The 16,395-nt window shown below is 33.9% G+C and overlaps 1 protein-coding gene across 8 annotated transcripts in view; it reads left to right on the forward strand.

Annotated features, from left to right (window-relative positions):
* WDR27 (WD repeat domain 27) overlaps positions 1-16,395 on the forward strand; it is a 103,132-nt gene that overhangs the window by 14,037 nt on the left and 72,700 nt on the right. For 7 of the 8 annotated variants that reach the window (XR_014953826.1, XR_014953827.1, XM_085575445.1 and 4 more), the window contains exons 12-21: positions 600-676; positions 2,141-2,219; positions 2,724-2,795; positions 3,894-3,997; positions 5,082-5,171; positions 8,039-8,160; positions 8,749-8,882; positions 11,255-11,352; positions 11,647-11,768; positions 15,632-15,729. Coding sequence is in view for 6 of the 8 variants with exons in the window: in XM_085575445.1 (XP_085431571.1) it covers positions 600-676; positions 2,141-2,219; positions 2,724-2,795; positions 3,894-3,997; positions 5,082-5,171; positions 8,039-8,160; positions 8,749-8,882; positions 11,255-11,352; positions 11,647-11,768; positions 15,632-15,729 (996 nt within the window). In the remaining 2 variants the exon portion in view is untranslated. Of the gene's footprint in view, positions 1-599; positions 677-2,140; positions 2,220-2,723; positions 2,796-3,893; positions 3,998-5,081; positions 5,172-8,038; positions 8,161-8,748; positions 8,883-11,254; positions 11,353-11,613; positions 11,769-15,631; positions 15,730-16,395 lie in introns of those variants that run through there. The other variant, XM_085575449.1, reaches the window with a different exon arrangement.

The raw sequence follows: 16,395 nt of genomic DNA on the forward strand, positions 1-16,395 counted from the left end.
TGATTTCCAATCCAGCTTAATGTGTGCTCATCCAGACCACAGCTGATCAGCTTCTCTGTGAGGCTCTTATGGGAGACAGTGTGGAAAGTCTTACTGCAGTCAAAGTTGACAATATCCACAGCTCTTGCCTCATGTGCCAAGCCACTTGTTTTATCACAGTAGTTTATCAAACTGATCAAGCATGACTTCCCCTTGGTGCATCCCTGCTGGTTGTTACTTTCTTGTCCTTTATGTCCCTAGAAATAATTTATGAGAAAATGCTGACATTTTGAAGATGGAAAAAACCCCTGCAATATACACTAAAATGCAGAGTACAGTGCTTAAAATAAAATAATCAGTTAATAGTCACAAAACTGGAATCCGGCATGTAAAAGCAATGGTCTGTGAATTGAGTCAGGGCCAAGGCTTTTCTGTGCTGCTGAATATCTGAGATAACTGATTTGCTATGCCTAACTTGTTTTCTTTAAAATTTCATTGCTATTGCATGTGTACATGCACATGTAGATAAATAATTAAAAACTAGTTTTAGCACCTTTTTCTAATCTGAAGTTTTTGTTCATTGCACTGATCAATTTTTTGTGCTTCATTTTATAACTTAGGGGTACTTTATTGGTGAATTCTCCATTGTGTAAAAGTTTAAAGAAAAACATGAAAGGACCTTCTAGTAAAACACTTGGTAAGCATAAACCAATCCTGAAATTAGTTAATAAACATATTTTAATAACAGTAGCTGAAATCCAGCTGGCTTGTGCCTAATACAATCAGTAAGTTAATTTTTGTTTTAAATATATATTGCATTATATTTTCACTTCAGTAGGATGAATTTTAGACTTCTGTTAATGTTTCATATAATACATATGTAATTGTAGTTAAAAATTATGGTTATAAGTATTTTTCTTTTTTCAAAAACTATTGTCTGAGAATTTTATGTTAATTTTAAGTGTTAGAGTGTAGAAGTTTTAAATTTTTGTAAGTCAGTCTTTTTCCATAGCATGCAGTAAACTTTTGTGTGTTATTTGTCATTTCTTTCTTACCTTTGATTATGAAATATACCAAACAGATGTTTTGGTGTATTTTGTTGTTCTAAATAATCTTCTGCCAGTACTAGATGTTTAGGAAGTTAATTTTTGTCTCAATATTCTACTGCTTAAAAGAAGAGATCTGATGTCCAGTTACCATTGAAGCACTTGTAGCTTTTTTTGATGAGCAACAATCCTTACCATTTGAATGTATTGTGCCCATTAGATTGTTAAAGGTTATATCTCTAAGGTTTTATGGTATTTTCAGAATACATCTACAGAGTTTTATCTAGAATTCCAGGCTGCCTTGGACAACTAGCACTGACTAGTGTGCTGCCTTTGTTGACATCCCATGACCAGATGGATAAATACTGTAATTAAATCCTTTGGTCTCTTCAGGCATGTGTTACTGGGAGCTTCTCAGGAAGGGCCTTTTTGTGCCACATTACTGCATAAAGACAGAGGATAGTTAGTGGTATTTGATGGGACTTCTACCCTCAACATAATTAAATGTGTCCCAATGTATCTGGGTTTTTTCCCTTGGAATATCAACAAAATTTCCCCCTTTACAAGGTTTACTTGTTTAGTTTGTTTCTGCTGATATGAAATATTCATTTTGGAGCTGAGGGGTGCCCACTGGGCTTCCTAGTACAGCACTGGGCATGCTGATATTAGCCATGGTCTGAGCCATCCAGGAGCACAAATACTTTTAGGTACCCACCAGGCAGCTTGTTCATGATCTTTAGATCCATTCCTTAGTCCAGATATAGGCTGTGAATACATTATAGCTAATGCATACAAAGTCTAAGCAGAGGCAGGTAGAAAATACTTTTCTAACTGAAATGAATGGTGAAAAAAGTGATTCAGAACAGTATTCTTGCTACTTCAAAGTTTAAAAAGGTTTCTACTTATTCATATAAGTAGTAGGAGGAATGTTGTACCATGTAACAGTTCATATATCTTCCCTTTTCTCAGTCATCATTATTTTAAGGTGATTGGTTGTTTGTGTTTTGTAACATAAGGAAATAGTTTTGCACAATATAAATACTTGATATCTACTTTAAAAGTAAAAATACAATGTTATAAAAACATTTTAAGTAAATTTAATTATTTCCTTACAGGAGTAAAGAACACAGTGAAGGATAAACCATTGGTTTTCCATAATAAAATTAAGTCATCGGGATATACAGCAGCACCACAGTGAGTCGAAATATTACTATTTTCCCTGCCTAATTGGTGTGTGATATTTTTTCACATAGTTATGTAGGCTCATGACTGTGAAACTAATCACCTGTGAAAAGTAGTAATGATATTATCAAAGGAAATAATTTTAAAAACACATTGTAAACCAAAATGTTCACAGCTTCTAGTCATTGGCCAACTTTTTTGAAATCCCTATTTAGTGGCCAGGTTCTTTCATCTAAGTAGACTCTTGTTTTTTCAGCTTGCAGAAAGTATTGTCTGAAAACTTTTTTTTGCATGGATTTTGACCTTCAGAATGTGCTATTCAACAAATAACTCGCAGAAATCAAGGTCTAAACTCAGGCATTAGAATATTAGATATTTATATTTTCATCAAAGTGTACGCTCTCTTATCTATTAACATTACCCACAGATAGAAATAGATTGCTTTTGTTTGAAATAAGCTGTTTCTCCCATGCAAAATTTAATATTTCATGTAAGAGTGTATGTTTTCTTGTGTAGCATGACCATGTTTTCTCCAAATACTAACCTGAAAAAAAAAGAGGCATCAAAGTGGAAGACCAGTTGTAAATGGTAAGTCATCTAATGGCTCTGTTAGAGGAGGAACAAATTAAATTAAAAATGTTTCTGTTGTTGGAACTTTTTAGTAAAGGTTGCCACTAGAACTAAGGCTTGGTAAATTTGAGATAAAATGTATTGCTGCAGCAAGTGATTTGGTTTATCAGACTGTGAATTAAATTTGAGTGCTTCATATAAAGGAAAATATGCATATCTATTTTCTTAGATTTTCGTTGGTAGGAAGAATGGGTGCCAAATATGGTTGGAAGCTAAGTCCCTGCAGTTCTAGTCCAAAAAATAACTGAATATGGCACTGGGAGAAGTGATTTCAGATCATGTCCCTTGTACACCCCTAAAATCTTGTTATCTAAATTTAATGCAAACTTACTCTGAGTTCAAACAGAGTATGTTTAATAGTGCAAACTGACCAGTGGACTTTTTATCACTGGTCACAAAGAACAAAAGCTTTTCTAAAGTTGGCATTTTCATGTTAATGTATATGGAATGTTAAATGGGGATATTGCACACATTTCTCTTTGCTATTACATAGTCTTTGCTTTATGTAATACAAGCGTGACAGTAAAGAATGATTGGTGCCATAATTTTTCTCATTTAAAAAGAGCTGTTAGTGTTAAGAAACCCATTTATAATAGGTCAAGACTAAGTTTTTGTGTACCTTGCACACATAGGAAGACTTTATATGAGTACTTGAGATAATTTTAACTTTGGTTTTGGCACTGTTTTTTATAGGTTAAGCTACATAGTGTTTTAAGTTTTGTGTGGGTTTTTATTTAAATTGCTTTTTTTAAGTTAATATTGCATTTTGGCACAAGGTCTTTGTAAACAAGGTAGAGTTTAGATTCTTTAAGAGCTTTTGTGACTTACATTTTCTGCCAAAAAAAATTTAATTCTTGATCTTGTGAATTCACAATTCTTACTGGCAGGAGTAGTTCAAGTATAATAATTTAAAATGAATTTGGCTCTTACATTGGATTTTACGTATTTTCTCCAGCAAATATTTCTATAAAGATGTTTGGAATAATTCCCAAAGTACATTTATTTCGTAACTGAAATGAAGATGTACTAGTTTCTTTCTTTTTTCCTTCTTTGAAGCAAAAATAAAGAATATCCATTGGAAAGTTATCCTCCAATCAAATATGAGAAAGAGATATCTGTTACTTGTAAACCAACCCCAATTTTTTGTGTTCAATATTCTGGTAAGTACATGCTTTATAACAAGTGCAGTTGTGTCAGTGTGCAGAAAGAAATCCAAAATTTGTGTAGCATAGTTTCTAAAGATGGGGATTTAGTGTGGATAAAAGAGAACTCTGGCAATACCACATACTGAATGATCATAATTTTTTATCATGCAAAACTATGCAAACTGTTACTACATATGAAACAGGCTTCTATTTCTGATTTTATGTCTTGTTTCCTTTTGAATTTATTCTTTGACTTTCTCACTACTACTTGAAAACTAAGTTCTTTCACTAAAGAATTTTTCTAACACCCTTAGTTTCATTAGGGTTTATTAAATACTGAAATTTGTGTTTAAAAAATACTCATATTTATTATATATTCAATTATTGTAAATTGAAATATTAAAAAAAGAATTCTTCTATGTGATCCAAAAGAGGCATTTTTCTTAACTGCTTTGGATAAATGACTCTTGCAATAGGTCTAGTCAGTTCCAATGTAAATCTGATTAAGCAGAAAGCACTTCCTAGATTAGCAATCAAGCATTCTACCATGTATATAACTATGCCAATGTACACCCTGCAAGACAAAATATTTCAAAATATTTAAAAACTTAAAAATTTGTGTTTTGAGGACAAGAAACTTTCATCCTCAATAAATAAAAGTAATTAGATGTGATCAGTCACTTTGCTAAAATATATTCCAAACATCTCTGTTCTCTAGAGAGTTTTACTAGTATGTTTTAAGTATAAATCTTTTAGTTTGAGGAAGAAACATCTTTCTTTTTCTTTTTGTCTCTGCCACATCCATGCATGTACACACAGGCTTAAATAAGCCCAGTTAAGCAAAAACTTCAGATTTTTTTTTGAGTTAAAAATTTGTTATTTAGAGAATGTCAGGACAAGAAATGATTTTGCCTACAAAATCCTACCAAATTCTGCAACACTGATTTGTAATATCCATAAAAAATGTTAAATGTATGAAATTAATATCTGTGTTTTGTTTTGTTGTAGTGGCCTACATGATTTTTTTATTATTAAAAGAAGCACCATATTGGCTCCTTTTTGCTTTCAGATGTAAATCATTAAATGATCTCCTTTATAGGGGATGGAGAGCTGCTGGCTTGTGGCCTGGCTGACAAAACTGTGCTGGTATTCAATTCCAATCTCACTGATGTGCATGATGTTTTTTCAGGTAAATTATGAATGATATTATAAAAATATATATGGTTGAGTTTGCTCTAAAATAGCATGGATTCCACTTACATCACCCTGATAACAAGAAAGAGGGAGTATTGATATTTGAGATGTAAAATTTCTGATTGCTTAATTTTGTCCTAGAATGAAACTGACTACCAGGTGTTCCCATTTCTCAATTTTTTTTTTGTGGGGTAAGAAGCAATCTATGATGATGTATACAGAAATCTTCACCATGATGTATATATAATATATATTACAATAATTAAAGAGAAAAAGGCAATCTATTTCAATAATAATGCATGTATATATTGTAGCAGTACATTCTGATAGTTTATTAGCCAAAAATTGACTGTGACAACTTGGCAAAAGATGTGTTTGCTTTGCAACTCCAGACTTCTTGAGAATAACCATTAAACAAAGAGGGACTATTCCTCAGAAGAAATCCAAAACTACAAAAGTGTATTCATGTGTAAACATGAATGTTTTTAAAAGAGTCTTAAACACCAGATTATGTCTAAATTTCTACAGGAACAATCTGTTAAATTTTTAATAAGTGTAAATCTTATGACTTTAAATCAATCCTGCTGTATGCATTTTCTGTGAAAACTCATAATGGAAAATAAATGTTTTTTACTATCTGACCCTAATAAGTATTAAAGCCAGACTACTTAAAGATATTTTAGGGAATTATTTATAAGATATTTTAGGGAATTATTTCTAAGTAAATAACTCTGAAAACTGATTTGTGAAAACAGCTTTTAATTTTGAGTAATTTTCATTCTATTTAGTGCAAGAAGTGACATAAAGGAGGCAACATTACTGATATTATCCTTCTTTTGAGAGGAAATTAATGAAAATATGCCTTGCAGACAGAATGAGGCCTTTTTTTCTAAAATAGCAAGTTCTTAAGTTTTTCACTGACTTACTTCATTGATGCTTTTAATTTGTGTCTTTTTTTTAATAATGCACAAGTCTGAAAAACAATGTAAACCACATTCTAACATTTATGTAGTTCTTTCCAAAAGCAACATAAATGTTGAAGTGCCAGGTAAAGTAATGCATGGGATTAGGAACCACAAACCATTAGTTGCCTGCTTGCTTCATTCACATTGTTCTATGTTGTTCAGACTACCATGCAATCACCTGTTTACTTTCTACTTTTGATGCTCGTTTTATAAGTGTCATATGTGTTTTCATGAAAAACCATGATGCATTATTCATAGAGTTGCAATCAATGGCAATGTAAAATTTTTGATTCAAGAAATGGAAATTGCATCCTGCTAAAAAATTTCAGTTTCAAGGCAGCATTAACATCTGAATATTGCTGCTTATCAAAAGTCATAAGGCAGTATCAGAGGAATGGTATAACAGCAGTTTTGCTGTTAGCCTAATTTATGCAGTCTTGTTCCCTGAAGGGTTGAGTTACAGACTTAAGTAGTTCTGCATTCTTCTTCAGCAGTGACTCTTCAGGTGTCTGTGTCCTGCAGTGAGGTGCAGGTAATGCTGAACAGCTGTAAAGGGTTAGAGCCAGCATGGCCTTTCTGAAGAAGCTTCTTTACAAAACCAGCTGCCTTTCTTCTCAATGTGCTCCAGGGCTGGGGAACCCTGAGTAATGCCTGTTTTGAATTTTACTGGGCTCTTTCAAGCCAGCTGGCATCTCCTTCACTGTGCTTTGGGACTGTGGGGCCTGGAGAGCAGAGATTCTTAAGCTTTTTCTGTGGCTCTTCCAATTTTCCAAACCTCAGATTTTCCTAAAGTTTCTCAGGTTCCCTAATACTTTGGAAAACTGCTTTGTATGTTCTGTTGTGGCTTTCTTTTTTTGTTTGATTGATTTTGTGTGTTGATCTTTTTTCTTTTATGCAGATTATTTAAGGCTTCCAAATGTTTTTAGAAAATTGAAGCCTTTAAAAGAAATCTTTGTCATGAATAAAATCAGTATAATACTTACATGTGTATTTGTGCAGTACCTGTGCAGTTTTCTGGGGAACATTCTACAGCTGTTCGGTAACTGGGAATTAAAATATCTCATAAGACGTTTTGTAGACATATGTCTGCAAAATTAAATATCTCAATTGCTCCAATATACTTAATAGCCTTCCTGTAACTTAAAGCAAACTATTTTTTTATATAAAATTTGTTGAGTAAAGAGAAAATGTGCACAAGAGGGCAGCATAAGAACTTTGAATGTTTTAAGGCTAGATGAAATTCATCAGACTTCATCTGACAAATTACAATAAAATGCATCAAAGTCTAAAATTTGATTGGCATGTTCTTTTTTGATCTTTTTTGTCAGCTTCAACATAATGCTAAATAACATTAATAATTTTAGCTTTTGATTTTTGTTTCTGGCTTTTAAAGTTCTTTCTTTGTAAGACTACAATATTGTTTTTAGCAAGCCATTGAAGTGGCATGCTCATTTTATTTTGACCGAAACAGTTATCTCAGAAAGAAAAGGTTAATAAAGAAAACAGTATTTCAACTATTTTTTCATGTCTTAAGAGGCTTCCAGACCATGATTAATATAACATTTCATTATAATATAATACTCAGATTTTTTTCCGATACTGAATATTTGCTTATATTTAATTTCAAGGGTGTTTCTTGAGAGTGCTCTCCCACTGACTTTTAAAAATTACAGTTGGAATTATCTTTGTTTATTGAGACATTTTCCTGGGTTTTTGGTGGGAGAAAATTTTAATAGCTGATTTATTGTTACCAGTTTTAACCCAACCACTTGAAACCTGTACTTAGAATATATTTTAATGTTGCGCATAATTATATTAAAACATTGCAAGTAATTCTAGAGAAATTTATTAATGCAAGAAATGAGCTTTATAATATTTCCATTATTATTTTTATTAGGTCATGATGGTGCAGTTAACTCTGTTGGCTGGAGTCATGACAGGAAGTGGTTAGTTTCTGCATCAGAAGACAGAACTTTAAGAGTCTGGTCAGTCTACAATAAGGAACCTGCCCTAATTCTGGTAATTGGAAACTTCCATTGATTTGGACACAGAGAACACTGTTTTGCATTTTCATCTACTTCTGTTTTAAAAGCTTTGTAGAACAAACCTATTTCTAGAGCTACTGAGTGGTGACTCCCACTGATGTAATGAGTGATCTTCATTGACTTCAAATTAGGTTTTTCTCATGATCATTTAGGAAAAGAAAAATCAACCTTGTTAAAAAAAAACCCTAGTGGGCATGTCTGGAAGTTTTGGTTTTATTGTCTGGTCTGCATTTTGTGTTTTCATTGGTTCAGCTCTGCATTTTGTATTTTCATTGGTTCAGCTCTGCTTGCCTTTAGTCCACTCCCTAGTTCAAAAAAGTTCAGAGTATTAAGCTAGAGTGTATTAGATTCAATTGACTAAAGATATACTGCCAGCTAATTTAAGCAGAATGAATCTTTTTTTTTTTTTTTTTTGAGAGTAATAGATGTCAAAAATAAGCAGGGCCACTATGTAGCAGTTCAACCTCCTGGCCTATGATCAGGAAGGCTCTGTCTCAACACAAGGAATCTCAGACAGAAAATATTTGTTTGAATCCATTCTTGATAAATTCCTTTGTTTCAGGGTAAAGAGAAGTTCCATAAGACTGCACGCTTTGCACAGTTTTATTTTATAGATACATTTATATTGCTGTGTTGTGGAGCTGAATTTCATCTATTAAGTTTCCATCTAGACACAACCAAGGATGACCTAAAACGGTGAGTTCATCTTCCATTAACAGACCAGTGAAAGTAGTCATACAGTTTGATCTGAGACTGTGTGTGGGATGAGGTGATCTGAGGGGGCAAAATATTACAGAAGATAAAAAACTGAACAAATGGTAAAAGTTACTTCCAAAATACCTTTGATTTGAATGGAAGAAGAAAAAGAATTAGGCCTACAACACTGAAATCTTAGTTGATATTGTGAAAGGTATGTCCTGTCTGTTGATGATATTAGACAGTATTGGACTGCATCCTTAGATGGGAAAAGCTGGTCTATTTCCTTGGTAGTTTTGCTGCTGCACAGAGAAACATACTAAGTGCAAGTTTAAATATGTTTAGGAGTAGGAGTGCTTTCCTGGATTGAGGCATGAAGCTGCTATGCGGAACTTCACTGAAATGGTATATGGTCATACAGAATTATGGGATAGTTTTCTTCCATAATCTGCCTACCTAATTTTACTTGTTAATTCTTAGTTAATGGAGATACTAATAATAAAAAGGTAACCCATGTTGCTACATAAACTTCAATTTCTAAGAGACAAGAATGAATGTACAGTGTCCAGTTCAGTGTGTCCACAATACCTGCCTGACTTTTCAATGAGTTGCACTGTAGATTGAAGACATGTAGAAAATACATTCTGTAAAAAAAATTGCTAAATGTGACAAAACTCCTCTTTTTTTTTTTTTTTTTTTTTAATAATGGGCACCCTTCTTTTTTCCCCCGCTCTATTACTTTGGTTCAGTTTTCTCATAACTTGTATTCGATGAATCTCAGTTTACTGTTCATTGATTTGCTTTCTATGTGAAATTCCACCTGTACCATGCCTTGTGAGGTATTTAGCTGTGTAACAGTCTGCAGTGTAGAAGCAAGGTACTTCAGCCCATTCAAACAATTGTTCATGCATTTGGGAAAAAACTGTTTTAATCGGCCTCTTTCAGCAGGGTAAATTGGACCAGAGGAAACTTCATACTGCCTTCATTAGATTGTACCTATTTTATCACTCAGCTTATTTAAAGTTAGCTTAGATAGATTTACCCCAAAATAGAAATAAGTAATTTGCTCTTGAAGTCTAGTCCAGTTTATTTTTTAGTTTATTTGAATAAAGTACTTGTGGAAACTACAAAAGGTTCCTGGATTAAATTGAAAAACACAGTATAATATATTCTGCTTCCTATCACTGCTAAAGTAGTTCTGATGCCCATCTAAAGAGACCAGCACATCGTTGTTAGAGAATAACAAAGAAAGGCAAAAACCAAATCACTAAGCATTTTTCTTTTGAACAGATCTGGCTGACAACCATATTGCTTTTGTCAAATGATCTCAGTTTTGCAAACTTTTAGCATTGTTGAAAAGAAACAGTAATGATTCTTACACCATGTCATGCATGTACTTTTGCACTTTCATTAGACAGATGTGCTAAAATGCAAGTGTAATATTAACTGTCATGCAGGAATTATTTTAACGCTGTGCAGACAGTATCCAGCAATGACTAAAACCCTTGTGTGTTATCAGTGCTGTTTTGATCTTGAGTCTAAAACACAGCACCATACAAGCCACTATGAAGAAAACTAACTCCACTTCAACCAGACCCAATACAGTTGTTATTAACTCTGTATTCCTAAGATTACTTCTATGAAAATCACACTCTTCTTGCCCCACATATCCATATCCATGGACTTATGTTTTCTGTTTACTACAAGAATAGTTCCATGTTGCCTATGTGGATATATTTCAGTAAACAAAGTTCTAATTATATTGAATAATGACACAGTTTTGTGTTGTCTAATAAAAAAAGTCTGAAGCCATTTTAGAGGTTTTCACATGTTTGCTACCTCTTCATGGAGCTGGCAGGTAACCCGCAAGACCCTAAAGAGTTTTGTGTATGTTGGAAAGCAAAATTTCTCTGATAGTGTGTGAACAGTCCCTCATTCTCCTCCTGTCTACGTGGAAATTATTCTTTCCTCACTGTTTTCATTATTTTCTCACTGTTTTCTCATTTTCTTCCCGATTGCCCTATCATCAGAGCATTAAATGCTACACTGAAACTAGAGGTATATCTGCTTTCTGAACATAGGTACTTGACAGACTTTAATCTCTTTAGCATTTTCAGTGTATATACAGGATTATTTTAGTGTCTCATTTGATGGAAAATCAGTCTTCTGTATATGAATATCATTTTTTTTTTTTTTATCCAAATGAGTTTGGTTACCAAGTTTTTAACAGAGCTCAACAATAAGGGAAAAGTTCCTGTTGCTTTAGTTTTTATTAGTGAAAGAAAGCATTTTTATTTGTGGTTGCAGTGGGAGTTTACAAATCATAACTAATTTCATTAACACTAGCATTCATTTGATGTTATTCTTTGTAGGTACAAACAGAGGAGTGTTTGCAAATTGGTACAGAAATTTCCCATGACTTCAGCAATGGAGATTACCAGCCTTTCAGCAGTAAATGAGTTCTATTCTTGTATCCTTTGTATTTCTTTTCTTTGTAGTTCTTTGGATTTAATGATATGGGCATCAGCTAAATTAAGTAGCATTTGATGATTTACTACTCCTTTTCTATTAGAGTAAAAAACTTGTAATTTTTTATGATGTTGTCTTCATCCTTAGACATAAATTTTTAGTGCTGTAAGATTTTTGGTGTTGCTCATAGAGCAATAAATGCAACAGAGTTTATATATATGTTTATCTGTATTTTTCTGTCTATATGCTTTTGTTCCTTTAGGCAAGTTTAACTTTAACACAAAGAACTGTACAGATATTGTACTTACAGCTGGCAGCAATCGAGCATTGGAAGTTTTTGACCTCAATGCAGGCTGCAGCACAGCAGTGATACAGGAAGCTCATGGTCGATCAGTCCATCAGATCTGTCAAAATAAGGTATATTATGCTTTATTTAATTTTATTTGTAGTATCACTACAACATCATCAACAAAGAAATCGGAGGCTAAAACTAGAATTGATAGTAATCAGTACGTTTTTATATGTTGGGGAGGATGAGCAAGAACACAAGTCTGTGATAAGTCCATACAGATTTAATTTGTTCTCTAGTGTAAAAGAGGGAGCAGTGAGACTGATTGAATGATCTTGCTGTTAGAGAATTGTTTGTCTTTTGCCTTGTGCTAGATTGTAATACTGTAGGTCAACAGGAATGTTTCCTTATGTAAGTGTTCTCTTCTGAAGATCAATCTGACACTGATTTATTCTGAAACTTTGGAAACAGCAGCAAAAAAAAAAAATCTCAGTACTACAATAGAATAGATGTCTTAAAATCCCTCATCCTTGCTCTTCTTTTTTTCCTTGAAGACTGATTTGCATGTTTGTAGTTCTTATGGTAGCATATATTCTGGAATGCCTGCTGTGTTAGGTCTGGTTGAATGTGGTGCTTCATTCTCAGTTGGAAAGTCCTTGCTTCTGTGGGTTTAAAACAGTCCTTGTTATTACGGTTGTAGAACTCTTTGTGGGTTTTCCTTATAGATGTGATCTGGTAAAACACTTTAAATTGTGCTAACTATTTCAGTACTCTTTGTAACACATGCTTAAAGTTCTGGCTTTTCTTTTTGCTGGGTCAGCTTAGTGCCTTCAGGTTATTTAATCAAGAAAAACATTAAAGCTGTAGGCAACTGCTCACTTGGGAAAAAAACCCTAGATATATGTGGTATAGCAAAGAAAACTAACCATTTTGTGGGACAATTATACATAAAAGTTTTCTATTTTTTCAGTTATGTAAGACTAATGCTTTAGATAAGTCAATAGGAAAATTACACATCAAATATTTTATTACACTGGATAGTTTAAAATTATTAGAGAAAATTAGACTTATAAAAATGTGTCAAATGCTGTGTGCAAACTACATTCTGTTTAAAGTATGAAGCACACTGGAATCTAAGGTTCTCCAGTGATGAGACATGATTCAATGGAAACAAACCTGTGGAAAGAGAGCTCATGCTGAAGATGCCTACACCCCAAAATTTATGAAGGCTTTCCTTTGGACTATTCTTAGTCTCATTGTGTGGACTAAATACTCACTTCTGATTGCAGTATGTATATTCTTGAAGTGCATTTTCTAGTTTAGATTCATGCAAATTAGTTCTCATGTTCCAAGGCAGTTTTGTGATTCCACTTGGATAATCAAGCGGGCATAATCATAAAATTTACTCTTTAAATGAATAAAAAAGCAAATTTATTTTGAGGGTCATGGGAAATGTTAGGGAAAGTATGTTCCAATTAAATGCTGGAAAAAACTGTTAGCCAATTAGAAAATATGCAGGATATCCTGGAAACCTAGATGATCAGTGTGACATTCTCTTATTTTTGATTTTAGACAAAACAAGCTGAAGCAAGTATATATAACTTGCCATGTAATGACTTTGATTTAAAATTTTTCTTTTGATCTGTTCTAGAGATTGTTTGCAATTGCCAGTGTGTGTGACATTCATCTCAGTCTTCAGTGTTTTGATTAAGCTTATTATAACAGTCCATTGCTTTTTATACTGAATTTTAAGAGACATAGTAAAATGAATTGATTGACATATCAAAATTCTCTTCCTGTCTCAGAGTTTAGGAACATCTGAGATACCAAAGTAGATGGTAATTTGAGATTGGATCACAAAGATTCAGAGCTTTAGTGTAAATAATGCATTTGTAAAGGTGAAAAATGTATTCTTTGAACAGAAAACTGTCATTGTGAGCCACAAGTATTTGGATGGTATTATGTTCTGCTAGCACAGTTGAAGAGTATTCATTTTCACAGAAACAGCAAAATTTTCAATTTTCTGTTCAGACCCTTTTGTTTCAAAATTCATTGATCCATTAGGAAGTCTACTTGATGTGAAGACTGAAAAATCCAATGGGTAACTCTAAAGTTTCAGTCAGTTAACTTTTTCCTAACTGAAGTTACAATGTTGGGAAAAGTATGAGATCACCAGAAGGCATGGAGTACTTTCTGATGTCTATTGATAGATGCCTTTAGTGTAGACTAGTTGCACTTGGATGACATAAATGGTGCTCATAAGGAATTAGTGAAGGAAAGCAAGATTCTGTAGAACCATATCCTTCTTGAGGCCAAATTTTGTGTGAAGGTTACAGTGTAGTTAATCTAGAGAGAAACTGAGAAGGGATTACAGTGGTGGATGAGGATGCTGATGGGGTAGAAGAAAGGGATTTGTCTTTCAGAATGAAAGAATAGTTTCAAGTGTTTGGGATTTTGCTACCTTTTGCATCAGTTTCTCATAAATAATAGGTATCATAAATTGATGGACTATAAAAACACAATTCAGTGACAAATAGTGATAAAATTCAGCAATTCACCTTGCATATTATCCCAACCAGTATTTTTTCTTGTCCTCGTATATCAATATTCAGTAGCAAATGGAGTTTGAAGATACAAGTATATGTATTAATAAAGTATATTACTGACAAAGTTTCAGAGCAGAGAAGGAAAAAATGGGTTGCACTTCTTACCTTTAGTTTTTTCCTGTATTCTCTAGTAAAGGAATAATGCAAAAAGTGTGTATGTGTCTGTAGAACTTTTTGTTTTGGGCTCTTGTGACCAGTGCTGGCTGAAGTGAGGGATGGCAAGCAAATATTTCAAAAGCACAGAAATGGGTGCTCAGTAACTTTTAATGAATACTGTCCTTTGGACTATTACTGTCTTTATCTTTTGCATTACTCTTTCTTATTGTTATACAGAGCTGATGTGAGAATGTGTAGTCTTTGTTGGGAAATAGGTTGCACAGTACATTTTAATTCATCTCTTAGTATGCACCAGCTTTCATAATGAATAGAAGATTCCTGGCAGTCAAATACCGATTGCAGGGAGTTACCTTGCGGTATCTGTGCTGCATTCAGCCAAATCAAGAAAGTGAATGGTAAGGAAAGAAAAGAAAGTGTTTTTAACTGTTTCAATTTGGTTCCCTGGAGAAAGAAGTTTGTAGCCAGCAAAAAGGCTGGGATTTGCCAATGTGGATGTTAAAATATCAGCGGTTTAAACTGGATTTAATTATTTAAAAGTATGAAGCCAAAATTAGTCTTGTGATGAATGAATGCAATTGCTACTGAAGTCAATGGAAATTGGACACTCAGCCCAGGGCTAACAATGTCTTATAATCAATTGTTGAAGTAACCTTTGCTCCCTCCCTTTCACTGCCCTTATTTTCTTTCCTAAACATCCTGTAATGTCTTGTGCAATCACATGATGATCTTCCCCTGCTTCATGTGGTGGATCCCACACCCTGATTTTTGTAATCCCTGTCAGTCAGTGAGATGCCCCAGATGGCCTGTCTCACTGACTGTCCTGGTGGGGGTCACCCCTGGACCAAAGGGCTCATTGCTGTCCTGGGACAGCACTGAGAGGAGCCAAGGCTGTGCTCCATTTCTCTGACTGGGTTATGGGACTTCCTCTACATGCTCTTTGCATGCTTTTCCTCTCTTTTGTGTGTGTGCAGACAAGATTTTTTTCACATAATCTAACAAATATTTACTGCTTATTTCTTAGATGGACTAAATTCTCCACTGGGACAGTGGTTGGTCACTGGACTGGATTCCCCAGGGAAGTGGTCCAAGCACCAAGCTTGTCAGAGTTCAGGGAGCATCTGGACAATGCTCCTAATCATATGGCATAATTCTGCATGGAGCAGGGAGTTGGACTCGATGATTCCTATGGATCTCTTCCATCTCAAGATATTCTATGAATAATTAATGCCATGAGAATAGTTACCTGAAACGGGTTTATTGTTTTACAGGGATCATCCTTCACCACCCAGCAACCTGAAGCTTACAACCTTTTCCTGACCACAGCTGTAGGTGATGGCATCAAACTGTGGGATTTAAGAACACTGAGGTAAGACTGAGTTAGGTATCTTGGAATAAAAACCTATGTTTTATTGTTATTCAGAATTCATACTTGCTGTCATATACCAGTAGAAATTTAGATGTGGAATCTGAACTACAGTTTAATTGAAGTTTGCTAGTTTCTAGAGACCAAACATAGTGCTTATTCCTCAATTATAGGTATGTGGAAGCCATTAAACATTTAGAATTGATCACCTATGTTTACCCACATTTGTACATCTAATTGTATATGTATAAATGATGGTGCACTGAACTGAATGTTAATGATATTTCCAAAGCAGCATGCCATTACTGCTAAAAGAAGTAAAAATCTATCCTTTAAAATACAAGCCAGTTGCAACAACACTTTTATGAACCATGTATGTAGTGCTATAAGTTTGCATGATACATTACCATAAGCTCAGAATTAAATGCTACACAGTTTCTAAACACCTTTCAATTTTGGGAAAGCCTTGGGACAAATGAATAGATCAAGGAGGGAACATTGCTCAGGAAAAGTAATACCTGGGGCAAGCTCTGTTGTGGAGGACAAAAGAATTATGTTTAAAAGAAAAGGGGAGTATGTTTAAGCTTTAAAGTATAATTTCCTATTTGCTTTCTTCTGTATGTAAACATATCTATGGAAAGATGTCATATATCTTTTTCTAGTACTGAA

This window comes from Lonchura striata, chromosome 3 (genome assembly GCF_050655825.1).
Source record: "Lonchura striata isolate lonStrDom1 chromosome 3, ASM5065582v1, whole genome shotgun sequence".
In the NCBI taxonomy this organism is placed as follows: Eukaryota; Metazoa; Chordata; class Aves; order Passeriformes; family Estrildidae; genus Lonchura; species Lonchura striata.